General features: G+C 38.9%; 1 protein-coding gene across 9 annotated transcripts in view; it reads left to right on the top strand.

The window, feature by feature from the left end:
* The window catches only part of DIP2C (disco interacting protein 2 homolog C), a 313,817-nt gene that overhangs the window by 192,999 nt on the left and 92,986 nt on the right, over positions 1-27,832 (top strand). For 8 of the 9 annotated variants that reach the window (XM_030264290.4, XM_030264296.4, XM_030264295.4 and 5 more), the window contains 6 exons: positions 6,567-6,692; positions 7,540-7,749; positions 13,821-13,952; positions 15,319-15,438; positions 16,379-16,576; positions 26,354-26,445. In XM_030264290.4, the coding sequence (XP_030120150.1) occupies positions 6,567-6,692; positions 7,540-7,749; positions 13,821-13,952; positions 15,319-15,438; positions 16,379-16,576; positions 26,354-26,445 (878 nt within the window). The remainder of the gene's footprint in view (positions 1-6,566; positions 6,693-7,539; positions 7,750-13,820; positions 13,953-15,318; positions 15,439-16,378; positions 16,577-26,353; positions 26,446-27,832) is intronic. The other variant, XM_030264292.4, reaches the window with a different exon arrangement.

Below are 27,832 nucleotides of genomic sequence, written 5' to 3'. Positions count from 1 at the left end.
AAACAGCTGGTGATTGCATATGAAGGCTTTATAATTCCTGGGAAACTGAAAAAGTGAGCAAAACCAGAAGAAGGAATATATTTTATCAGAAACAGAGGCAGAAACAGATTCTAAAATCTTGATTCTAGCATTGAATGATTCCCATCTACAGCCAGTCTAATTTCTTGTCTCAAAAAAAGACAGGGCTGCATGGTAAATGAGATGCAGGAGAACTACTTGACGCACAATGACAAGACCCGATTTAAGTACAAAAGAACATAATGTTGTTCTTTTGTGTGCTGAGGCATTTTATGCAAGGGCTGTGAGGAACAGTTTTATAATGTGGAAATTCTTAATGTAGCTGTTGCTGGCCATGGGAGGAGCACCCTGTTCTGTGATCTGTGCAGAACTCACACCCAGATCCCTGATCTCTGAGGAGGTACTGCTTTGCTTACAGTATTTTGAGTGTTTGACATGCCTATGGAGCAAATGCAGCTAATGTTGAATAAAGAAATCTGCTGAGGCAAGTTAAACTTATGTAGGGGGAAAAAAAAGCCCTAATAAGCCCTCCACCTTGAGGAAGAATTCAACTGTAATTTGTTGAATAGGTTTTTGCTCTTTTAAAAAAAGAAGATCCAAGGGAAAAGGAGCAAGTTCATTAGCTAAAAGCTGCAAAAGTCTTTAGGAGGAATAGGAATTTGCAGCATATTTCAAATGTCTGAGTTGCAGTTCAGAGCTTTAAAGGACACTCTGGCCCAAGTAAGGAATGGGGCATCCCTGTTCATGGGGTGGAAGGGGTAGGGTGAGTCAGGCTTTTGCTCCATGCCAGATGAGAATGCACTCTTTGGAAGAGTGTTCTTCTAGCAGCTGTAGAGAAACACGAGATGCTGCAGCAGGGCTCCACATGTGGAGCAGGAAATGGCTGGCCTTGTTCATCACACAACAATTGTTTTTTGCTTCAGGAAAAGAAGACTGACTTTCTTGTGGAGACAGCTGAGCCTAAAAGGATCATGCATACAGTTTTCCCTAAAGGAAATGAGTAGGAGAAGGGAGCTTGTCATAGAGGGAAGTCTCCACTTGTTCTAAGTATGCATAAATTTGTACAAGGAGGAGAGAAAGTATGTTCCCCAAAAAAGGCTTCATGAAAAGCTCCAAAAATACTTATATTATCCCTGAGCCACTTAAAACCATCCAGCTCAACTTCTGGCTAAATAAAAATTTAGTAGGATAGTGTTCCTCCCCGGAAAACATTTCAGGACAGCGTATAGAATAAATGGTTTAAGAACACTGTGAACAAGGAGTCAAGGTATGAGCAGTCTGAAATTAACAGTGTTTATTTCTGTATTTTGGGGCATTACTGTCTGACCTTTGACCACTCCCCACCTCCCAGCAGTTAATACTGCTCTGTCCCTATCTTCTGTCACTCAGTCCCCCAATTTAAGAAGGGTGTTTATATCAGACTGTGTCTGTGCAGTAATGTCTGTTTTAGTGGGGTTGGCTTTTTTTTTTGTAAGCCTTTCCAGTTAAGCCAGGAGCACACCTTTGTGCCAAGTTAAGAGATAAACCAGATGAAAAAGAGTGACTGCACTAAGCAGAACACCTCCCAGAAAAGCTGGGCAATCCATCCTGCTCATGGCATGAGGAATTTGCAACAGTGGAGAGATTCTGGTTATGGAGCTCATTGGCCAAAGCCATAGGGCATCACTCTGGAAGTCAGAACTTACAGACCCTCATTCTCTGTGCCCGTTTTAGTTTCTCTGCCCTTTGTTTTGAGACAAATGTCTCAAATTGTATAATAATTTTTTTGTATAATAACAGATCATTAGCTCTTTGAAAGGAAACTTTCTTTCTACCACCTGCTTGTTTTTACAGTTCTACTTCCTTGATATTTCATTTACTGAGTTTATTCCCAAAAGTATGCTTACCCTTTCTGTCCTGTCATAGAAAGTAAAGGAAGAGAATAAACAAGTAAAAATGCTTGAATGCAGCAGGGAAAAGACTGGGGACAGAGCTGTTGTGTCTGCAGTTTGCAGCCCATAAGAAATATGTCAGGTTGAATGCTGAACACCAGGTTGATTGGTGTTAAGCAATGAACACAAGTTAAAAAGTGAGCTTTCCCAAGCTTGGTGCTTTGCTCTTTCCCATTTATTGATTCTTTGAGTGCAAACACACAAATTGGATTCCATGTGTGGTTGACCAAGCTAATCAGTGGAGGACAATAACAGATAAGTCACTGTGCCTTGCTTCCTTCTACTGTAGACAGAGGTAATGATATTTTACTCTGTGCTCTAGATTTTCTGTAAGACATTCTTGTGGAAAAGCCAGGTGGCAAAAGTAAAGTGATTATTTTTTACCGACAGGAGAGCTTTGAAGGGTCAGGATCTGGAGTCATTTTATTCAGCTATAACAGTGCAGTTAGAATGTCACATGAAAGAACATTTTACTTAAAAGCATGATTTTTCCACTTAGAAAAAGCCTTCCACTCAGAAGGCTTGAGTGCAATTACATCAAGGTATATTTCTGTTTGAAACTCTATCAGAAATTTATAGTAGGTGAGAAATTACAGCAAGCAACACTATAAGAAATGACAGAAGAAATGCTCTTTTAATGATTTTTTTTAATGCAGGCATTTCTGTGTGTTGTTTATGGACCAAGTTTTCATACTTGAACATTTTTTTCAGAAAAAATAATGAGAAAACTGTATTTTATAGCAATACTCAATCATAGTATGATGAATTCAGTTAGTCTGAGCATGCCAGGGTCGATTGAGAAAGAATTCAGACACTTTTACCAGACCTGCAAGACAGGGACATCACCCTACCAGAGATTGTTGGAAGTTCTAATGTGATGTTCCTGCTGATGCTGTGTGTGATGTGTGGAAAGTACAAACTGCTTTGTGATGGTGGGACCTCGGGGAATAGCAGTTTCCTGTCCCAAGGGAACTTGGATATGTCTTCTTACTTTGCCTCCGTGTGCATCACAAATGTGTTTTCCTTTCTTTAGAGAACAAGGAGCATCCAGTTCCTATTGTATAAATTCCTGTTGCAAGTCTCCTTGTATTTTTTCAGTAGCTGTTAGGGACAGCTTTGAGGAAGCAGTGAATTGCATACAATATGATGGACACCACAGCCCATCTTTGACTGAGGTAAAGGGAAAGAGCTACTGCACTCCCGTTCACATTCATGAGAAGCAGATTACCAGGGATACTGGTGATGAATGTGTGTTTCAACTTGGATTTAAATCCATGCTTCACAAAAGTACAATAAGAGATTATTAGTTGCATTTTGGTTAACATTCCTTGTGCTACATGAGCAAAATTGGTTTTTAGACCAGAAAAGCAAAGCTAAAACCTAGAGAAAAGCGAAGTATGTACATGCAAAGTGCATGTCTGTAGCTGATATTTGTTGGGAACAAACCTCCTTACAGTTTTTGTCTTGCTGTGGTTACAGCATAGATATTGTAATGAATGAGTTCCTCTCAAATATAATTCTGAAGTATCAGGCTGACTTTCCCTCACTTCTCTGATTTCTCAATATTTGGGTCTTGGTCTCAAGGCATAAAGGGCTTGAAGGCTGTTCATTATCTTAACCAAGTCCCCCTCTTTACAAGGCTGTCCAGACAGGTTAAGAGCATCTTCAGTACCCACCAGTAGGCTTTCATTCAAAAGGAAGAACATGCATTCTGTATCAGCTGTTATTCATTCTTGACCCAGTCCTTAGCCATTCTTTATATGCCTAAAGAAACTTTGTTTAGCCAAGAGTTTTACTCCTGAGAGAAAACATTGTGAAAAGACTTTTCACTCAAACTTGACTGTTGCTGCATTTTATTCCTCTCACCCTAAAACCCTGTAAACTCTTGTTGATGCTCCCTGGACTGTGTCTGGATTATCTGTCCTCAGCATTTTCTAGACAAGTGTCCTGTGGTTTTTTGGTAGCCTCCATAATCTGAGTAATGCCTTCTAAACATTTGAGTTTACAGGCTGGGCTGGGAGCAGGTGTGTATGTTCCTTCTTCCCAGTCAGCTTCCCTCTTGTTTATTCAGAGTTTCTTGTCTTTGACATTGTTTTGCTTTCCTGTGAGGTTTTGAGTTTGGTTTTTTTAGCTATCTATATTGTGGTTTATTCCATGGTAGCCCATTACAAATAAACACATCAAGAATGTGCCTTATTAGGAAAACAATTCAATTCTTGGACTCCTCTGGACTCATTTGAAGATTAAAACCCTGCAGAGTGTTTTTAATTAAGCTGATGGGTCTACCTTCTTATATCAAAACAGCATCAAAAAGGAAAAAAGGAAATCAAAGAATTCACAAGTTCTGATTCAGCATCCAGCTGTCACTAAGCATTTTAATGATTTTCTGTCAGCTGTCCTCCTTTAAAAGCTTTTGGCAGAATTTCTTCTCCCTCCTGACACAGTTAAAACACAATTCTATGTACAATAATATACAAATAGTCCCTCGTCCCTCCTGTGTTGATCAGCAACATTTATTTTCTTTCTTCTTCCAAAAAAAATTTTTTTCCCAAAAATTGCTATAGATTGTTGGTTTGTTGAGCTTTTTTAAAGGGAACTTTTTTTTGTTGTTTTTTTTTTTGCTACTTGATATCTAATTGCTATCCTTTGAAGGAAAACCAAGAATTTTCCCTCTTTAACAGATAACAAACTATTAGGGAGCATGTTCAGTCCTGTGTACCTTATTGACATTGGTGTGAAGTGAGCAGGTAGGAATTTATCTTGGGGTCATGCTGTTAGATAATACTTACATTCTTTATTTTCATAGTGTGATACTTTTCACATGAATTTTCAGATACTTTTCGCATAAACTTTTCATCAGTTTTTAATTATAAGAAAGACTTTAAACTTTCTGCTTAAAAATAATGACTTGACAGGAGACAATTTCTGTGCTGATGACAGCATTGATTCTTCCTTCATTTTGGTCCATCAGCTGCACAGCTTTTTTATCTTTTGAGAACAATTTTCCAGCTTTGCTGTTTGCTCTTCTTTGCTGCTACTCTCATTCTCTTCATGGTTTAAAACAAAAGGAAAGAAAGCAACTCACAAAAGCAGCCGTTAATGTTCTTTTTCTTACTCTTCCCTGTTGTACTTCTGCTGAGAGGTGCTTAACCCTGGCAAAAGATAGGAAATACCATTATTGGAAATGAGATACTGCAGCTTATCAGCAGCTTATCATCTAATGCTTCTAGTCATCCTTCCAGGTTGTTACTCACAAAGTACTTGCATAAATGTGATTCAACCAATGCTTTTTTAAACAAGGATATCTATCTATATATATATATACACACACATATATATATACTCTTCTCTTTCCTGTTGCTTTTCTTGGGGCGCATTGCCTGTTCAGAGCTGCCACCACATCCACACAGGAGTAGGATAATGACAATGACAGCATGCTGCCAACCCAGCCTGGTCTTCCAGGAAGTGGGATCACTCTTGTAGATCTGATTCACTGTGCTCCTGATCCACAAATGGGAACCACTAAACTGATCCCCACATGGGAACAACTAAACAAAAATTGCTGTATTTTCTACAGCTGGCCAGTGGCAACTGGTTAAAATGCAGGATGTCAGATGGTCAATATATTTGGCAACTTCTTTATGCACAAGGAACTCCTGTTGGCTGCAATGTCTTTTGCATACATACACCTCATGTGGATGTATGTCCCAATTCCATAGAAATATGCAAAGTGTAGAAATAGACAAATGATGCAAGGTAATAAACTAAAAGCAAACTTATTTCAATATGTAGTTATGGTAGTAATTAAAAAATGGTGCCTAAAACAAAGTCATTATCAAAAAGTCACTCACATCTTTTAGACATGATAAATGGCCTTTTTCAAACTTTGGGAGGCAGGCAGCTATAAATACATGGGAAAGATAAAGAAGCTGTTCACCTCCCCAAGGAGAAGGGATCTGTTGGGTACTGTGTAGTGGGCTGGTATGAGCTGTGTGCAGCACCTGCCTGCAAAGCACCAGATCTGTGCTTTGGGTGTTTTTTTTCCCTCATTCCACCTCAGGCCAGCCCTACATAGTACTTATTTTTCTGTGAATAATGCCAAGTGACAGTGGCAGGAGAAAGATTTGGGAATGAGGGACCTGTTGCCATTTCTGTTGTGGTGTTTTACATACCTTTTACCCTTCAAGAAAATGTTCACTTACTCTGTGTAATTTTTCTGTAAATTGGAAACCTTATCCATTTAATAAATGGGCAATATTAATACACCACAGTTCCACTGACAACAGCAATGGTCACTGAAGAAGCAACTCCTGGTTAAACAGAGGTTTGCCCTGGGGAAGTGATGTTCCTGCTCTTCAAATACTGCAGCACTGTACTGGGAATATCATACAGCTCAAAGGGCTTGTTTGTTAGTACAGCACTTTTCGCTGTGGCTGCTTTTTCTACAGAGTAGAACTCCTGCAGTTCTTCTGAAATCCCATGTGTTCCTGGCCTCCCATCATGGGATGTGCCTTGTCAGCCCAGCTGGCACATGCATGACTCTGTGCCAGGTCTGCTGGATTCACAGAGAGCAGCTCCTTTCTGTCTAACTCTGGTTCCAAACCTCTTTCCTTCCAGATGTCCACACAGAAGCAGTGCAGGCAGCCCTTGCTAAACATAAAGAACGGAAAATGGCAGTCCCCATGCCCTCAAAACGACGTTCATTGGTGGTGCAAACATCAATGGATGCCTACACACCTCCAGGTGAGTATCTCTGTATTTTTATGTGAATTTTAAAAATGGTTCTTTGTGCTGCTCTGAACAGCTAATCTGTCAGCACAGACAGTAATGGAAATGTCATTTGATGCACACTGAACTTAACTGAGGTATGTTTGAAGAGAAGGTGAACTGAGTAGTGGAAAAGTCAACAGGGACAGTTCACATGATTGCTTTGCCCTTGGTGATACTTTAGCTTGCACTGGTCCTTTTGGGCTTACAAGGACCTAACTGTGGCCAGCTTATCATATTTTATGGTAGTCTAAGTTACTTCAGCTTTTCTGGTTTATTCTCTAACAATGTAATATAACATTATCTTAGCAATTAGTTTTGCCATCCCTTTTCAAGTTTATCCGCTTTTTTATCTACTAGAGTGTGAAAATACCCCATATCTCATGCTTCTACTCACTGAATCTGGATGAGACTCCCATTTCACTGAGGACTGGACTTGGCAGAATTGGAAAAGTGTCTCACAGACTTTGTTGGTGGAGCTTGGGAAAGTTTATTTTAATATTCTCTGCTGGCTGGAGATCTTCAGAAGATTCTGTGTTTAACATTATAAAGGAAGGCTTTAATTATCTTTTTTTTTTTTTTTTTTTTTTTTTTTTTTTTTGTCCAATAATACACATACCATGACCTTAGAGCAGGAGAAGTGCATAGTTAGCAACTGATGTAGTTTCAGGGCTTTCAGTGCTGCAGTTTTCTCATTATGTTTGTCTACCTTCCTGGGATTTTATTCATGGCACTTTCTTGAGATTTTTGGTATGAATATGAGTTATTTCTATTAAGAAAACCCCAAAGCACTGCAAGTTAACAAGCTGTTTTTAATTCCTAGATACTTCTTCTGGTTCAGAAGATGAAGGCTCCGTGCAGGGCGACTCCCAGGGAACTCCCACCTCAAGCCAGGGGAGTATAAACATGGAACATTGGATCAGTCAAGCGATCCACGGCTCTACCACATCAACCACTTCCTCCTCCTCGACACAAAGTGGAGGCAGTGGTGCTGCACACAGACTAGCTGATGTTATGGCTCAAACACATATAGGTCAGTATATAGATGTGTTGAGTGTGTCCAGTTTAACATGAATTTTGACTCTCACACTCAGCTGATGCTGCTATGTGAAGTCTAACAAAAGTTTTCCTGTGCTTCTTCTTTGCTTTTTAATATTGATATATATTATATGGAGATATAGTCCCTACATTCCTATTTCAGGAGGGAAAAAAATAGCAGTTTAGATTTGGGAGTAAGCTTATGTTGTGGCAAAGAGGGTCTAGCTATTGGTTGCCAAATACCTTAAAATGTACAGTTGCATGACTTTCATTACTTAGCACTATGAAGGTCTCTGTAGGATTCATCAGTAAAGAAAATCAGTGCATGTATCATTAGGGATTGCTTGCATATGAGTTTCCCCCACTGCTGCACCACTTTAATTACATAGCTTGAATGATTTTTGGTAATTCTGTTAACAGTAGTCCTCTCAAACATATTTTTTCAGCCCTTAATTGAATTTAGAATACTTGAACTGGGATATCAAGCAATTGTACTCCATGGGAGGGGCTGTTATATAGCTTCAGAGAAGTGAGTTGTTATTATTAATAGCTTGTTTATTGCCTTTATAAAGATGCTAGGAAGTCAAAGCTTTCTTTCCATTAGGGCTAAGCTTCACAGACATTATTTCTGAATATTGTGCCATTGACACTGGTCTTTATTAACATGAGACAACTATTTGATTGGATATGTGGAAAGCAAGGCATGGTTTCCATTTATTCTTCAGCTGCTTATCATACAAGACCTTTGCTTTGTGTATTTTCTTGCTGGGGTGTGTATTTTGGGCTCTCACTAAAAATCTGTTGCAGTCTTTGTTGGACCAGATAAAGCAACCTTACTACTGTCTTACTACAGTTTTGTGTGACTGTTCTTCAGCTGACATTCCTTTTCAAGTATATGTAATGAGATACATGAAAGCATCTGCAGTGTTCATGATTTTATGTGCTGGAATGGGAGTACATATCCCTTGGGTTTTGCTATGAATATAGCTTGATGTAACACCTGTATTTTCAGTAATCCTCCCATCGTGATCCAGAATGGCTGAATTGCAGTCAGGGGAAGAACTTGTATTGTATTCATAAATTCATGCTAAATGAATGCTTAGAACCTTGTTTTAGAAACACATTGGGAACACGTTAATCATTGCATTTGATTATTTTCTGTGACTTCATCTTGAAATGCTACAGGAAATTATAGCATAGAGAATTAAATTTATCCAGACTCTGAAAGGTTGCATTACTCATATACAAAGTCTTAATGTGTCTTTAAATATAGCTTCTTTATAATTTGACATTTTAGTAATTTTAAATCTGGCACAGTAAATCTTTTACAGTTACTGAGTTTGAGGTAAATAATACAGCATTTATAGAACTAAATTAAGATGGCACTATTCTGCAGAAGAGGGAAACCACTGTTTCTTATACGTGTTTTATTGTGCCCTGTTGACTAGAAAGACCTTGCCTTTGAAGGAAGCAGTTGAGCATAGTGTATGTATATTTTCATTAATTCTGACAATAAGATCCCTTAAATTGCATCTCTTCTTGGACACTAATTGAGCTATAGTAATGTAAAGGTCATTTGGGCACAAAATCTAATTGATGAAACTGGGATCTTGTGGTTGCCATCAGTCATCGCTAAAATCACGGGAAATGTAAGAGAAGCTGCACAGTTGATAACTGTAATGTGTATTCCTTCATGGGTGAGCTGCATTCCTTAAAAATTTGAAATTGAATTGCTGTTTTGTTTCTTTCCCATCCAAGAAGGTAGTTTTTACATTTAAATGTATTCTAAGAGGTAATAGATTTGAAGTATCCCTACAGAAAGCCTGGCTCTTTCCAAGGCAGTGGGCCAGTGATGGTAGATGAATAATAATCTTTGGTAGGAGAGAAGAGTAATCCTGTTCCTTAAGGCTCCTCAGCTATCAGACAGTTTGTTCTTGGTCACAAAGACCATATGCCTTGATGTCTGTTTGGTCCAGGAGTTGTTCAACAGAGACAGACTAGCCTGCAAGAGAGAACTCCACTGTTTATATGTAAGGCCATACTCTGAAGGTGCCAATTTTGATAAATAAAAATTCAAGGTGCAATGGAGAAGACCTTAACGATAAACCAAAGAAGATATCCATTCTGATATCCACTCGGATTTTACCTCCAGTGTGTATCACAGAGTGAAAGGGAGATTTTTTTTTTCCAGTTCAAGTACACCAATGCAGTCCTGAAAAAGGACTTGATAAAAAGCTTTAGCTATAATATAATCAGAGTTATCTTCATTTGGATAATTTGCATAAGCTATTATATGATTTTAAGGTTATACTATTCATTTAATTTGACTACTGCTGCTTTATTGTGGCCAAAGTTCTAGTTTGGGATAGATATAATATAAAATTTTATTCTCAACATTAAGATGCTCACGGGTCTGCATCAAGCTACAGACAAAATCTTTTGTTTGGCATAGGTATCACAGCTGTGTTCAATAATTCCTGAATTTAGAGGTCAAACCAGTGAAATCTGGAAAAAATATCCGATGTTCTGACCCTTCTTTGGGTTAGTGCTGTGCACATTTCTAAGGTCTTCAAGCTTTCATTTGTTAGTATTACGTGGTTTGGATTTCTATGTATATAAAAATCAGGGACAGAAAGCACACCCCAAAGCTTACAAAGGTCATGCAGTGAAAATGACACAATTCTTGCCTATCTTTGTAAATCTATATAAAGTTAATCATCTCACTTGAAAGTTTTGATCCTATAGCTGCATTTAATGATTCTTTTATATACTTCAAATATGTTTCTGTTTGAAAATCAAAGGCTTCTATCCACATTAAAGGCTACATAGATTGCTAATCAAATAAATATCAAACCATGTGCCATAAGTATAGCTGATGGTTTTCAGACAGCTTGGAAATTCTTGTGTTCTGAGGGGGAATGTTAACTTATACAGGAGACTAGTTTAAATTACAATCTCTCACCTGGACATCAATAGAAGAAAAACCCAGCTAATGGAAAGAACTGCATGTCTGACTCTGGATTTCCCTTCCCTGACAACCAGAAGAGCCAACTTATTTGAGAGCAAAAGCTGAATTTTCTTCAAGTACAGTGTTTCAGGAATGTTTTTTGAGTTCCTGGAGACTTTTCAAATACCTGGTGCTTATGTGAGCTTCCAAACCTCCACTGAAAGTATTCCTCCACTTCTTTGCTTCTCCTCAGACGTGGGGCTTTGTCACTGCACGTGCTCTATCCCTCCATGAATGTGCTCTGCTTTTTTGGGCCTTTCTGATCTTCATGAAATGGGGTAAATGATGTCGCTCCAGTGGCAGAAATGACGAGAGCCTTAACTGGAAACAGCTGTTCTGTCTGTGATCTCCTGATGCAAGGATATTGGAAGAGATGGGAATAGGAGGTGATGCAAATATGTATGTTTGATGGAGGAAGTGCTTTGAAGTCATGCGGCTGTCAGTTTCTACTTTTTAGTGAACAGATGTGTCAGGGTCATGATTCTTAATGAAACCTCAAACAATTCTTCAAGTTACCTGACATAAGACCAAGCAACTCTCTACAGATTGTGTCCGTAGCCAAAGGTTGGATTGACTGTTCTATACCACAAAAAGGGTACATTTCACATAACATAACAATTATCTTTTCTTTAGAAGTCGTTCGGACCAAATATTTGTCCGTATGATTTTCATTTCTCCAGGCCTGACTCTGAGATGCTAACTAACCAAAGATTTGTAAATCTAATGGATGAAACTTAGCACTGTAGATACTGTCATGATAAGACATCTGTTAAGCAGATACTATAAAGGAACACACCAAGACAAACCTCAGTATTCCTTTTCTTCAAGATAGAAGTAAATGGCAGCTGGCAGCCAGGGCACGAGAACTCCTTGACTGAGCCATGGTGGAAACCTTGGGAAGACAGCTTCTTTTAGGCAACTTCAAGTGCAGGTGCTGTTTGTTCAAAAGGAAAGCCTTTTACAAAAGAACAGGACTCTTGTTATGTTCTTTTCCCCTGCTCAGCACCATGTGGAACGAAGAAGAATTTGGTTTTAAGCACAGAGTTCTGAAGGTACATGAGCATCCTTGCTCATGTATCTTCTGCCCCATTCATTAAAAAAAATTAGTTTTTAACTCTACTGCACTTTGTCTTCTAAAATCTGAAAGATGGGAATACTTCACTGGAAAGATGTAAGCAAATACAGCTCATTTAAAAAATACTTTCTCATGTTACTAATAGCTGACTAAGTACAATTATTTTCTTAGTCATGATCTCCCATATGCATTGCAAAACTGCATTATAAGTAAAGAGAAAAAGATAAACATCAGCATTTTTAAATTGACTTAGCTATTGAGTAATACAATCACGATCTATAAAAAGCTCTTGCCAGTTAACAGGAAAGGGCAAAAAAATGTGCTGACTAAAATAGTTGATAATGACAAGAAATGAAAACGTTAAATGAAGACATTATTCACGCAACTTCTGGCATAAACTTCAATCTATTGTACTTCAATTGGTCACTTATAGCACAATGTAAGATGTTTGTTTTAGTAAAATTGTAACAATAGATGTGATCAGAAGCAAAAGCTCCAACTGGACACTTGTGGAATGCAAGATGTTTTTGAGTTGTTCAATAAAAGCCATTTCCTATTTTCGTTAACCAGGTAATATGATTGGGTGATAGGATTGAGCTCTTATGATGTTCATGAATATAAACATTAAATAACAGCTGCAGACATTAATGTCATGTCTTAAATCTGCATGGTGGTTGTCTGTCAAATGCTACCTTTAAATAAGAGGCATGCAAATAAGCATCTATTAGCATCTTTTTCCAGTATGTGTAGCAAAACCAATAGTTTTCTGTGTTTATAGTGCATAAATTTGGGATTAAATGCACAAGAATCACAGTGTTTCAAAGTTCAAAACTCATAAAAATGAAAGTGCTTTAAAATTATGTTTGAGATTAAATTTACTGTAGAAGTTGGTGTTCTAGTACTTAGAGCAACATAATGCTTAAAGATAAGGTTTAGTAAGAAGCACATCTTGAAAACAGTATTGGAACATGATAATATTTTTCCAGAATTTTTGCATTTTGAAAGACTCTTACCCTGTTGTTAAATAGAATGCATGTCTCCTCACTTCCATGGCAGCAGAGTGAAGACCTGCCTTCTTTTGTAACTTAAAGGCTGCTGGGGATCATTTATGTCAATTGAAAGAAAAGTTGGTATTTACTTATGGCCTTTATCTCCATCTAATTTAATATAGATAAAAACCTGCAAAAAATGTATGGGACAACTTATAGAAATAGCACAAATACGTAGGAAATACAGACTCAAACTTGAAAACATGGGAAGATGAACTAGGGTAGCATGCTGAGTTATCAGGCCATGAAAGAGAAGGATTATCTCTGTGGAATTGTTCAGCAGTGCTGGCATGAGTCAGACCAAATCGTGTTTGCCTTCTGGAAGGCAAGGCTTTGTTATGCGGAAGAATTGAAATATCTCTGTCTAAAAATAGTAGACAAGCAAGTGTCCATGAAGAATGCAAAGTTCATATTTCTTTACATTTTAAATTTTGCCTCTGGTTTCCAAACCTGCTATGATTGACTTTTTTCCTTTCTTAACTAAAACTGACATAGTCAAAATACAGAGGTCATAGAAGTGATATGCACTGGCACTTGCAAGTGATTGGCAACATACTGTGTTCTTTTTACTTAGAAAAGCTAACACAATAATCCATGAGAAGTGTATTTGTCTGGGTCTTTTCTATTTGCAGATGTCCACGAGCTTTAAATAAAATCAGATGTCAGTGGAGAACCTACAACCTAATTGTATAATTCTTTTAGCCTATTGCTTATGTGATTGCAGATGTACAGCCCTGTTTTAATCATTGCAAACTCTATTTATTAAAATTATACTACACATTATAGTTCAGTATAATCATTTTGTGCTTTAACCTTAACACCTGTTCATATGTTGGGGGAAAAAACCTCAAATGGTCTCCTTTCCTCTGCCTTTTGCTTTTGTGCCCTTTGACATTAGAGGTACACGGTTAAACCTTTTAACTTACTTTTCACAGAAAATCATTCTGCCCCTCCAGATGTTACCACTTACACCTCAGAACACTCAATACAAGTAGAAAGACCACAAGGATCAACGTCACGGGTGGCACCAAAGTATGGCAATGCTGAGCTTATGGAGACTGGTGATGGTATGTCGCAAAACAGAACTGGGGTTAATTTGAGTATCCTGGCCTTTTTTGTGGTTACTGTATGCATCTGCTCTTGTTTTATGGGTGTCTTCATGGTTTTTTTTTTCCTGGGCGCTTTTCACTTGTAAACACAAAGTTGCAGCACCTTTACAGTTCTAAAATAAGCTGATATCAATGAAAATAACATAGAGAAATATTTCTTAATCGTTAGAGCTGACTCCCCATATAAACTGTTTGGTAAAAAACCCCAGAGAATCTCTTTAGATTTGCCATTATCGTGCTGCCTGGTTACAGCTAGTCTGTTTTTTTAAATGACAAAGAACGTGGTGTGCTAGGACAGCTACATCTTGAAAACTGACATGTTTGGAGTTTTATTCTCTGAGTTTTGTTTGGTTTTGTTTTTTTTTTTTTGTTAGAAAAACATCTATTTGTAAACCCTTACTTATTTACCGCTCCTCTTTTCTAAAACTTACCAAACAGTACTTCAGCACAGCATGGAATTGTTGACCAAGTGTACTGTATCTAAACTTAGTGGCTTCAGCTCTAAACACCATTTGGTAAAAGTTTTGGAGCCAAACTTATGAAAGGGTAAGAAGTTGAAATTCCTGCAATGCAGTGACAGAAAGCTATTAGTTCAGGAACAGATGATGTGCACATTGGAGAGGTTTTGCACTCAACTAGAGAAAAGGAAGGGGGAGGTGATTGATGGGACTATATTATAAAAATGCCCCTTGCCCCAGGCTGCTGCTCAGAGCTGTGTTTTCCAAAGTGCTGTATGGGTAAGCCTGCTCCCTTTGGAGGTTGCTGGCTGGTGGGATTGGCTGCAGAGATGTCCAGAGAATACAGGGGCATGTTGAAGTAATACAAAGACGTGAACCATGTTTAAGATGGATACTGGACAGATATCCCCTGCAGTGTAAAAATAATGCAGAATAAATGATGGGGCAGAGCCTATGACCCACACTCTTCGCCAGGCTGCAGTCTAGTCAGACAGTGCTGGTATGGCCAATGATCATGGGGAGGGCCAGTCCAGTTTTCTCACTGGCCATTGCTGAGGCAATTCTCTCAGGTTACTGACATTTGCTGTAGGGACATTTTTTCCCCTGTGCTTCTCTCCCTCAGTCTGTGTGCTGTTTCCCCTCTAATTCTGCAACCTCACACTGACATTATTGTATTGGTTTTATTTACATTAGGTATCACTGTTCCTTTTTGCTTATATGTTTTGATGTTAAATACTTGAGTCATGGTATGGCATGAAACTGTAGTTGTGGTACCTTGCAGTCCTAGACCTTTTCTTACCCCACTTGACATCTGGAGGGTGCAGCATAGCCATTGACTGATGTCCCCATTGATCCCTGTCCTGCAGGAGTACCAGTGAGCAGCAGAGTGTCAGCAAAGATTCAGCAGCTGGTCAATACACTAAAACGGCCCAAACGACCACCGTTACGGGAGTTCTTTGTAGATGACTTTGAGGAATTGTTAGAAGGTAAAATGGTTTTCAAAGGGGTTTCGGGATCGCTTATTAAAACTCTGTAAAATGTTTGTCTCCTACATTAACTTTCTAGAAAGATAAGTAAGCCCTTCCTGTACTGGCAAGTACTAAAAACCCATTGGTATTCAGTGGAAACTGCTGGTAGTAAGCTTGGACATAGTGCTGTGGAGTCAAAAGTGTTTCTTGTTTGCTCAGCTCCTGGTTCTGATTGCCAGGAAATAACAGAAGAGAGTGTAGGGAAGCTTTGCTTTGAGAATATTCAGCTGTGGGTTGCAGCCAGTGCTTTGGAACACCAATAAGAGAAAATATGTTCGTGAGGGAGCATGTTAAATGTTTTACAACATCCTTTGTGTAACAGTGAAGTATGAAAAATGAACTAAATGTAAGAAAGAAACAAAGATAAAATCAATAAGTGGAGCTTTTTTAAAAAAAGAAAACAGTACTTTAAGATTTAAGATTCACCAGGATGTGGAAATTTAAATAGTCTTCACAGGAATTTATAAGAAAACATGTAAGAGAACATGACTTAAATCAATCTGTTACTTGTTAAAGTATATTTTTGTCACTAGCTCTGCAGTTCATCACATTACTGCATTTTTTCCAGGAAAAAGTTTTCTCCACCTGTCTTTAGGAATAAAGAAAGGTTTACTATTTTGAAGATAAATATATGCATGCTGCCTCAGCAGTTTCTTTCCCTTCTTGTAGAACTAGTGTAAGAACAAGGACTTTTCATTCCTGAGGTGCATCAGTTGCTTGATCTATGTTAAAGTTAAAAGTAAATTATTCTGTTATATTTCTCTGTTGCTTCTCAATACCGTCTTATATGTTACTGTTTTCAGAACATTTTGCAAAGGTAACTTATTCTCTTGATTACACAGGTGTACACAAGGTATAGAATTTACATGGTAACTGTATATCTTTTCATAATCATAAGTTCAACAGCCAGATCCAAACCAGCCAAAGCCAGAAGGAGCTCAGATGTTGGCTATGCGTGGGGAACAATTAGGTGTGGTTACAAACTGGCCTCCTTCCCTGGAAGCAGCCTTGCAGCGATGGGGAACCATCTCACCGAAAGCTCCTTGCCTAACCACTATGGACACCAATGGAAAACCACTGTATATTCTCACTTATGGTGAGCACTCTTCATACTGATTGTGCTTTTATATATTCTGTACAGTGTGTGTAGTAAATGCATAAATATAGAGTGAAAAAAGCTTTGTAATGGTGCACCTGTTTCATTTGTGAGTAGGGTAAGACTGCTCTGAAGCTATTGATGTCTGAGTATGGGTTGCTGAGATGTTATAGTATGATTTATTTCAGACAGAGGAAAAGACCGGAGTAGATACACCCATGGAATAATAGATTATAAATTGAAACCACCTTTTAAATAGAAATGTGTCCTAGGTCAGATTTTCCTGAAGATTGATGTCCAAATCCATTGCCCTTGGATATCACCCAGGCTTTGTTCTGTAAAAGCCTAATGGGTCTACAAAATTCATCAGCTTCCTGAAGAAGTTAATAGGATTTTTTCCCTTGTTTTACTGACATTGTAGTAAGTGTGATTTGAACTATTTCTCCTGGTGGGTTAGTTGTACAACTAGCAAATGTACCCCCTTGAAATAGATTTGCCAGGATATATTTTAGTGTGACCTTTGGTATGTTCCTGTAGTTCAATGTGTAATGCTTGACAATGTATTGCAACCAAGAAATGCCAAATAAAAATAAGCATAAGGATATCTCTGACAAATAACTCCCATATTGCTTCTGATTTTGAGATGTTCAGGGGACATTTGGGAGATGTTCAAAGGAATTATTATGAATAACTGTCAGACTTTGAAAGTGGGTTGAAACATTTCCGTATGCTATTGATATGGATTAAAAAATCATTTTTCTTTTTTATTTCTACCTTCTCAGGGACTTGGAGTTCTGTGCAGAGAATGCTGTTACAGGCTCTGATATAGAGGTCTGTCTGTTTTGTTCAGTGCTGAACATTCATTTCCATTCAGGAGTCAGACCCAGATGGTCTCTGGCCAAAAAGTTGTCTGCTGCAAGTTTGGCACTGCAAATATAGTTAAAGGCTTTTAAAGCATAAGAGAACCTTTGCAACTGAGGGTCATGCATGAAACGTTTTCCCTTTGGGTACTTCAAAGTTAAGAAGTGACTTAATTTCAGGGGCAAACATATGATTCACCATTGATGAATGCTTTTCTTCCTTAAGGACATTTACTTGAAGCTAGGGAAGAATTTTAAAGTTTGCAATTACATGTTTGCAGAAGTCATGTCATCTACTGAATGCTCTAAATAAATTGGACAGGAAAGGAAATTAAGCTGTTACCGAGAAGCAGACAATTTTTCTGAATTTGGGATTCTGTCCAGAGAGTTTGAGCATATGTCCTGCTTGGCCTGAGGCTGTAGGGTGAGCAAATCAACCCAAGGAACGTATCTGCATGGCTCATGGAGACACCTAGCCTGCTTCTCTGTTCTAAAATAACTCCTCTTCTGCATTGTCTGAATCTTGAGAAAAGTAGGACTAAAATGTGTGTTTTCTCACCTTTCATTTGGCAGCACTTTGGGATATGGTTTTCCTGTTGCCTTTCAGTAGTTTCCTGAGGTCAGAAAAAAATCCGTTCTTTTTTTTCTTTTTTTTTTTTGTCTTCTTTTTATAGATAAAAGAAATTACAAACCAAAACATTTAATAGATTTGCTGAATTGTTCTCTGCTAGGTGCGTTTCATGCTGATACTATTTTTCATGGGAAATGTTCATTTACTATGCCATAGCAGTTTCCTTAAATGAAAACTGCTTTTGAAATGTCATTAACAATACAACCACCTGCCATTTCACTGGTGACTTTATGAATGATTTTGCTGTAGCTAGTCCACCTTCTGCGCCTGCAATATTTTCTAGAAATTGCACGCATGGCAGTTTTTAACTTGAAAATTAATAGACATTAAGCCTTGAAATCATTAAAGACACTTCTAGTCATGACTTTTTATCCTTGTGCATAGTTCCACTGGCCCTGGTAGTAATAAACTTTTGAAAGATGAGCTTAGCCACAATCCTGCCACATGATATTACTGTGACACTCAATTTCCTCATGTGCTTGCTATGATCAGGTGACTAAAATTTTAACTATCAACCCTGATGATTTTCAGTAGCCTTTAGTTTGTACTCCACAGTTATTTTCAGTTTTTTTGTCAATATAAAGAAATACTGTTACCAGGAATTTTCGTATATTTCACAAATATTCATGAATTTTAAGTATAATTCTAATTTTCTAGAGTTTTGGTTTTTGAGATGTTGTCATCACTTGCACTTCCTCTTGAATATTTTACCTCTATTTGCTGTTTTTGCTTCAGTCTTTTCTCACATCCCCTTGTCTTCATGGAACTCCTCTTCCTTTATCCTCCAACTTTCCGGTTAAGAGGAGGCTTCTCTTTGATGTAATTTGATTTCATTCTCAGTATCTTCTCTAGTTTTTTGTCCCTGCATGGGTGAATTGCAGGTTTGCCTTCTTATTCCACGCTTTTTCCACCTTTCCACGATGATTTCCAGGAGTGTCTTTGTAGCTATCAGCTAGATAGCTCAAGGCCCATATTGAGCAGGAATTCTAATGCCCTTAACACCAAGCATATTTACCTCCTCTTTTGTGGATTGTTGTAGACAATATTGCCTTCCCATCCATTTTTGAGGCTCTAACTAGAGTACCATACACAACACAGACATTTCTTTCTTTATTTATTTTACACCCATTCTGTGTCCAAACCTTACTGGTTATTTTAGGAGGAAATCTTTTCAAATTGAGGACTTTTGCTGCATCTACTTGGTGAAACCTCATCTCATCTGTGACCTTGGTCTTGATTCTTACATCAGGCTCTCTTCTGGCCCTGAAAAACATACTGCTGGCCTCTTGCATCTATCCAGGATGCTTTCTTATTTGCCCTTGGTGGCCTTGCATGCTGAAAAGGAGCTTTGAGAGTCCACAAAATTCTGCTTCTCCAAAGTCTTCCTCACAACTTCCCTTTGCTGTCCCTTCCAGAGGTATCTTTGAGGGCTCAGAGCAGAGGCCAGGCTGTGACCTGCCGTGGCAGGCAGTGGTGGATCAGTGTTGCAGGGACCACCTTGTGTGATGCACTGGAATGGATTTCTCCCCATGAAGGTGCTGATGTGGATATGTGTTAGTGTGGCTTTGGGTGGGGAGTGCTCCAGGTTGTAAAGGGCTTCTGGGCCAGGAGGGGAACCAGTTTGAAGAAGTTGCCCTTTCAGCTGTTGCTTAAAATCATTTCTGCCCTCCCATTTATCTGCAGGGGTTCATCAAATTTCTAATGCCTTGTGTGTCTCCTGTGTCTTTTTCTGCATGTTTTATCAGCTTCTTATCTTCACATCATGTCATGGCTGGTTTTTTCCATGTGTCTCAGATTACTTTAGATGGAATAAATGTATAACTGCACTTGCAGACTTGATCCTTTTTTTCAAGCAAGTGTTTGAAGCACTTGCCTCAGTTCTCAAAGTTCTTCTCAGTGCCCCAGTTGTAATCTTTATTTAATGCACTCAAAATTCTTAAAGTCTTTCTAGTGAATGAAACACTATGAATATCACTTATTTCTCAAATATTTTGTTCCTCTGGGAACTTGTTTAAGTGGAGAACGTCTTAGTTAAGTTATTCTCAATCCCTTTATAAATCAAATCACTGAATATGCATAAATTGAAATGTCTGAGATATGAGAAGGAAATATGTCTTTATCAGGTTTTATGAGAGTCTGAACTCTGACTAGAAAAGTAATGTATGCTTTGAGGAAAAGGAAGATAATTTCTGTCTCAAAGTTAATCAGAGTAGTGAGGCATCTGGTTTTGATATTAATAATGAACTGCTTAGTGATTTCTTAGATGAGAAATATGAATAAAAGACAAATAAATCCTGTGTAGCTCTTATGATACCAGAACTACTTTTCTTACTTAAAATGATTATTCTAAGGAGAACCAGAACAGCTGGGAAAAAAGTAAAGTGTTGAAAGTGATTAATCAATGAACAAGTTTTGAGCCTTCTTTTTGTAACCATTGTTAAAATCAACAAAATGAGTACCTGTTAAATTTGTTTGATTCAAAGAATCTAGTTTCCTTAACCTAACATTATTTGTAATCTGATTTTTTAAACCATTTTCAGTAGCTCTGATGTAGTGTTTCCCACATCAGAGGCCCTCAGAGACACCAAGGCTCAGAAAAAAGAGCAGATGTGACTCTCTGGGCAAAAGACAATTTCTTCCATTTGGATTCTGTGGAGAAGGAAATACTTGGCAAATGACATTTGTTTGCAAATTAATTGCTGATTTTAAAAATAACTTTAAAGCAACTGTAAATATTTTGGGGCTGAAGCGATCCTGCTTCAGCAGAGGTGATGTTGCTCATACTGGAGGTACCCTGGCATACCTTAAAGGTATCAATAGGCCAAACTCAGCCAACCCCAAACCATTCTACACCTGGTGTGCAATGTGCACCCTTTCCTGACCTTTCTGTGAGAATGTCCTAGACCAGGAATTTCACAATTATCAGCAAGAGAGAGATAGATCAGATTCAAGATGCTTCTGACCAAGCAGGTGCATAACCAAAGTGTCCTACCTCTGAAATAACTCAGGACTCACAGAAGTATGAATAGTCATGGTTTAAATCCCCAGACAGATATTAATCTTATTATTGTTCAATACTTTGAACTTCTATTTCTTTAATTAAAAAAAACCTGAAAATTGTTGGATTATATGATTCAGACTTCAATATCAAGCACTGTAATAGCATGATTGCCTCTATTCTGAGTGTATCTGGAGTCCTTAATTCTCTGCAACAGAATATTTTCTTTTTCTTTGGATTTTTTATCCCAAAAGGCAACAACATCATTTTCTGTTTAGGCTGGATCTAAAGAGTTCATGAAGAAAGGATTACTAGAGTAGTAAAGCTGCAGCTATTATTTTGCAAAGCAAAAAAAAAAAAAAACCCTTTACCTGCATAGCATTAGGAAGTTTGCCATTTACACTAGATTTGATAAATGCTCTTACTTCTATTTAATACAAGGAATGTCATACTGTGCTATTGAGAAAATGAATATTTGACAAAATTATTTGCAGTTAAACTTTGGCAGTCTCGCAGTTGCTGTGCATGGAGATTGGTAAGCAACCACTGGTTTGGCTTTGTTGAGTTAGTGCTGTGTGGTTCTGAAACGTGTCCTGAAGACAATCAGGAAATTTGTTGTGGTTTGTTTTCTGAGTTTTCTTCCTGATACAGCTTTTCTATGAAAACCTTCTTTACATTCAACACAAACATTTAGTCCTTTTACAGATTTGGAAAGAGGAAGGGGATTTACCTCAGTGCCATGTGGAAAATACCTAATTTATGGTAACAGATCCCTTTTTGTGTGGTTTTTAACACCTTGTGGTTTCCTTTACCTTCATAATGTGTTGCTTAACCAGATGGGGCTGGGTATTAACTACCTTCACTTGCTAAATTTTATTGCCATCTGAGTAGACTTAAAAAGAAGATGACCGGTTACAAAACATTTTGTTGCTGATGTAGAGTTTAAACTGCTCAGCTAAATCAAAACCCCAGTGGCAGGAGAAAAAGGCCTAGATCCACATGGGTGCTAACAGTGTTTGTCACAGCTGCCAGAAGGCGAAAGGCCATTCTCCATCCTGTCCTTCCCAGCATTTCTGCACATGTGATGTCTGCCGGATATGGCTCAGATTCAGAGGCACAGTAGTTCTTGCTGTGACTCACTGGACAGTGGGAGCTCTCTGCTCAGTTTGCCAGTGTGTGAAGAACCTGAAAGGCCTTCCTGCAGAAACATGCTGCTAGGGCATGAAAGTCTGGCAGCAGCACTCTGGCAAAGTGACAGAAGTGGCTAAGTGAAAATCTTTAGAAGAAGATTTATTTTGGTAAATAAGCAATTATAAGTTAGGCAATCGTAGATGGACAGAAAATCTCTGTTTCCAACCATCTTGTGGAGTTACACAAGATTTTGGAAAGCAGCACCACGATTAGCAGTTCAGTGGAGGTAGGAACAGCGTAATAAATTGTAGTAGCACCAAGGTATGCATCAACTACCCGTTGTTGGGGTTTTGTTTTCCAAAATTAGCTAGGAGAACTCTGCCAGTCTGCTTTGATGGGAAATGGTTTTGTGGCCTGAAAACTGAGGGGTAGTTCGTGTTCCTAAACATCTAGTGCCTATGTTATCCACGATATGTGTGAGTGACTGGCAGTCCCAGCGCTGGGTCTGCAGAGCCTGGGCCCCTTCCAGAGGGACCCCTTGTGCCTTAAACACCACTGGACACTTCTGTTGATGGCATAACAATCCTTCACTTTTTAACTGCATGAAAGTAGCTGTTAATGTTTGTCTAGTGAGATCAGGGCCTGACAGGCACAAATCCTGTGCTGGTATGGTGGGTAGGAATGCTGTTTGGAAGCACCCTGCTGCGGTGGGGATGGGGACAAGAATGTCAGGAGCAGGAGGGCTCATGGGGTGTGGTGTTTGCAGCAGGGAAGCAGCAGTGCAGCTCCAGGCTCTGGCACCTGTGCTCTGCTGCAGAAAGGGCTGAGGCATGTGGCATGGCTGGGAAAGAGGAGCTCTGGCACTGAGCTGGGACACAGGCTGCTCCACTCACTGCCAAATGAAGCTGTTGCTTGAGTTTCCTCCATCCTTCCCCCTGTCTTCAGGCCAGCTGAGAAGATTAATGGCAGTGTGTTTATCTGAGGAGGGCTGGCGCTTCGCTGAACTTGGGCTGAGGACAATGGGACGTATCCGCGGTGGCCCGAACAGATTTCCTCTGGAGCCCGTGTAACGAAGCGATTTATCCCGCAGGGGATGGGCCCTAAGCCCCAGCTCAGGGAGGCAGCGTGGCTGGAGCACAGCTGGCTCCTCACCAGGCCTCCCACTCCCCCTGCACAGATGTGGCACCGCGGGCAGGTCACAGCGAGGTCACAGCATGGGGATTTGTGCCAGGGGTTTTAGCAATCGGCTTTTTTCCCAGCAGTGTCTAATCTCTCAAGTTTGCAAAGGAAGAATAGCTCTGAATTGCAGCCTAGGCAGAACCAAGGAAGGAAACATTTCAAAGATTTCCTTCTTTATAACATCCTCCATTTCTCAGAGCTGTTACCCTGCAGACGTGGAGTCCTTTGTGTTTCTCTGGTGTCAGGCCGGGGAGGGCAAACAGCCAAGGTGACAGAACAGACTCATGGTTCAGCCCATGTCTGGTCAGAAGTTTGTGCCCCATCCAGAAGCCACTGATCTGGCCCTGATCATTCATACAGTCCTAGCTCCAGCTTCTGGGTTACTGCTCCTTTTGTGGCCTTTTTAAAATTTATTTTTTTGGAACACGGCTATATACCCTACTAGAGAATTTACAGACTTCCTGTTGAACAGTTCAGTTCAAGATGTGCCTGGACTTTGCTCTCCTTGCTCACGAGGGTGCCTGGGGGTCCCTGCCTGCCCCTGGCAGCCCACATTGGAGCAGAGCTGGCAGCAGGGCAGGCACAGCCTGCAAGGGTTGGAATGACATTACAGAGCTTGTAGGATCTTTGTGTTCCAGCCCCTCCCCAGCTGGAAGCAAGCTGCTTCACTCTAGTTTTCCACAGTTTCATACTCAGAGGCATGTGTGCCTCAGATACTTAACACAGGTTGGTATCACACCAGTAAACAGAGAAGGAAAAGGCTGTGGTGACAGAATTCAAATCTTTTCTGGCCACTAGAAAATACTGTGGCTATTTTTGTGCAATTCAAAGTGTATTCAAACAGAAAAGTAAGGAATTAGGAAGGCAGTCTTAGATTGTCTATGTCTTAGAAGATGAAATAAAAATTTGGCAATAAAAGAGCATCATGAATGTGTTTAAACTTATTTAAAACTCTACTAGAAACTAGTCCTTTAAATTTTCTTTGACTTTGAGAGAACCTAATTTCGGCGTTTATCCAGGACTCTTAGGTGGAGATGATTGTAGTGCATACCTGGGCACCTCTGAAAGAATGCATCTAAACACTGTAATATGAATATGAATAGCCCTTAGATTTTTAAAGAAAATATTTGATGAAAATATTTGATATTTGGTACACTGGATAGATGAAAAATTAGTATGACTATGTCACAAATGTAAATTTAATACTTGTAACAGATTTCATCTTTAGAGCTCAAATATAATTTTTCACAGCAGCTCCTTCAATGTTCATTTAAGTTTTAAAAGTGTTTGTGTAAAGATGGTTCTCTTTTGCAATTCAGAACTTTTGCCAGGCTTTTGATTTCCATTCTCCAATATTCTGTATCATTACTAATTGCTCTTTTAAGTTTGTTGCCACTGAAGCTTTAATGTTGAAAAACTTTAGTAAAAAGAATATTTGCTTTCTTAAGGCATCCTTTTTTTTACCCTACTCACTTGTCAAGTTCAAGTATTAACTGTAGCAGCAGGGAGGATTTCAAAGACTTTCTTTCCAGGTAGTTATGTGAGAGTTAATCCTGCAGACATACTCCTTTATCTGTGCTGAGTTTCCAGTGAAACAGAATTGTGTTCCTTTCTGAGCAGCAAGACAGTTCAACATAAAAATACTGGAGTAATTTTAATAAATTAAAACTTTGCAAAGCATATTTTGATAATACTTTATTACTGTTTTCATAAGAAATAATTGAATTTAGTACTTTCTTCATAACAAGCAGCAGTGACCCTTCCAATTTTCTGTAAGTGGGAAAAAAAGAAAATCTGGCCTTCTCATTTTACTTTATATTTACATTGGATTTGCACTTAAAAATGATTCAGTAGTATTGCATTTTACAATGAGGATGTGGAGGTTCTTATTATAGCAACTGCTTGGCTTAGTTATAAATAGCAATAGTGCATGTTTGGGGCCCTGAACTGCTGAACTACATAGGTAATCTGTTGTCAGAACCTATTATCATTTCAGTTATTGGTGAGCATGAATTAAAGATTTGTTACTGTCAGAACGAATAATGCTTAAAGACAGTACCTGGGGCCAGCCAAGCACAAGGGCTGTTAAACTTGGTGTTGTTCACATGGAAGTAACAAGGTCTCCAAACATAGGGCATCTGGAAGAACAAAGATGCCAATCACTTGAAGGATTAGTGAAAAGCCTGTAATGTGGGCAAAGAGGTTTTGGGGAGAGAAATTTTCTTTAATGAATGTTGGGGTGGGGACTTGATAAGGATTAGATTAGAGTGGTGCTGGAAAGGTGAAGAAAGGGAGGAGACAGTAAAGAGGGCTAAATGAGGCAAGTGAAATGAATGAGAGGAGGGAGGGTATGGGACCAGGTGAGAAGGAAAAACCAAGTTAAATAGAAGAAGGCCCAGGATTAAAAGTGAAACAGCCATATGGATGTGCTAAGGTTCAGGGGGTCCCTGCTGCTTCAGTGTGCCCTTTTGGCTGTGGGGTGTTTTCTGTTTGTTGGGGTTTTCTTTTCTTTGCCTCTGCTTCTTGGGACTCCTTTCCTTTTTCCTTGGTGAGAGAATTGCTGTGCTCAAAACAGAACATCACTCTCAAGGTCTGTGCTAAAATGTGCCGTGCCCACCTTGCTACAGCTAAGGCGTTAGGGTGATGTCTGGACTTTATGATGTACCATCCCCTTCTAACAGTTAATTTCAGAGTCAAGATCCAGTTTTCTCCAAAGAAAAAATTCTGCCATAAAGAAAGCTATTCTCACTTTCCTTTTGTTTTTAAAGTGTTGCTGTCTTGAAAAAAGAAGTTCAAAGAAAACTTCTGATAAGTATTTAAGTACTTCCAGTAGTGCCAGTAGTGGTGTCATATTTAGTTGGAAAACTAATATAAATATTCCTACTGTGTGTTTTTGATTTCTCAGGTATTCTTTCTCTTTAATAATCTTGTAAAACATAAGAATTTTTATATTAATTTTGAAAATTTTGTGTTAATAGGCAAACTTTGGACCAGAAGTATGAAGGTTGCTTACAATATACTACATAAATTAGGCACAAAACAAGAACCAATGGTACGACCTGGAGACAGGGTGAGTATCTCAATGATTATTTGTAATAGTTCAAATCCAATACTGACAAAGAGAGAATGAGGTATTTGGGGTGCTCAGAGGAAATTAGTGAAGTGAAATAATGGGGTGTGGGACAGGGTGCTGAAATCTGCTGTTTCCTCACTAAGACTGATCACTCAGACAGATGTTTTAAACTGCATATTAAGTAACCTCAGCTGGTACCCCCTGAAGTTGAAGTTGTGGCAATATCAACAATAAACATTCCCACGGAAAGGGATTTTTGGACATCGAACAACACTTTGTTTAGCAAAAGCTTGCTTATGGAGCCTGGAAGTGTCATGTGGATAAAAAACTTACTTACTAATGACTTTGTAGCTGTTGAGATGGAGAAACAAGAGAAGTGCTGTGGAGGACAAAGACAAGCAAAGTCAGCACATTTTGGCAGCCAGTTGAATAAATAAATGACGCTGACTGGTAACAGAGAGAATTTTTCCATTCCTGGTTCTGACTCTGATGCAGCTACTGCTAGAGGCTGAATCTAAGTAGATTGATAAAGCCCACAAAGAGCAAGAGTTGCAGAGGTAGCACTTGAAGATGTTAAATGAAGACAAGAACATCCTATGGTTTTGCTAACAATGTACTTACAAGCCTACCCCTTTGGCTGCCAAGGCTGGCTTAGCCTGCTGCTCATTTTCTATGCCAGAGTGTGTATAGAAAATTCCACAGGTCCCATTCCAGTTTGGATCTAAGCCGTGGAATGGATATTCCAAAACAAATTTGTCAGAAATGCAAATTTTAGGCATGCCCTAGTGCTTAGAGTTTTGAGTGTCTACCCCTCCAGTGTCTGATAGCAATTCTCAAACTATTGGTTCACTTGATCCTCTTGTGCCACATGTGAGAAACATGTCTGCTTGCATTAAAAGTGTCTAAGGAATTCAAAAATGGAAGCATGCATCAATGCTTCACAGAGGGAAAAAAGAGGAAAAAACCCAAAAGTTACAGTCCTTCCTGTGTTTCTTTTTCAAATAAATTATAAAGAAATTAACTAAAAGATCTCTAGATCCTTAATCTAAATTGCTTCCTACAATGGCATTCAGCCAGGACTAGGATCTGAAGACTGTCTTTTACTTGACTTAAAAGTGTGTCTCTAAGCAACAGCAGAAGCAGCAAGTTATTCAAGTGTACACATCAAAACAGTCCACCCAGAAATCTCCAAAAGAATAAAGTTCACATACGGGCAATGTGCATCTCTCCTTATTTACTGTGTGCTGCCTGCCCATCTTAGTAGTAATTTTCTGCAGCAGCCACTGCCATCTCCTAACATTAAGAAGGGATTTGTGGGTAGTTCAGGCTGAAAACTGGAAGTTTAGCTAGCACAGGACATGTAAGGAACAAACTGCAGCTCATC

Source organism: Taeniopygia guttata, chromosome 2 (genome assembly GCF_048771995.1).
Source record: "Taeniopygia guttata chromosome 2, bTaeGut7.mat, whole genome shotgun sequence".
Lineage (NCBI taxonomy): Eukaryota > Metazoa > Chordata > Aves > Passeriformes > Estrildidae > Taeniopygia > Taeniopygia guttata.
The sequence above is the reverse complement of the archived record's forward strand: the minus strand, read 5'-3'. Positions and strand labels throughout refer to the sequence as shown.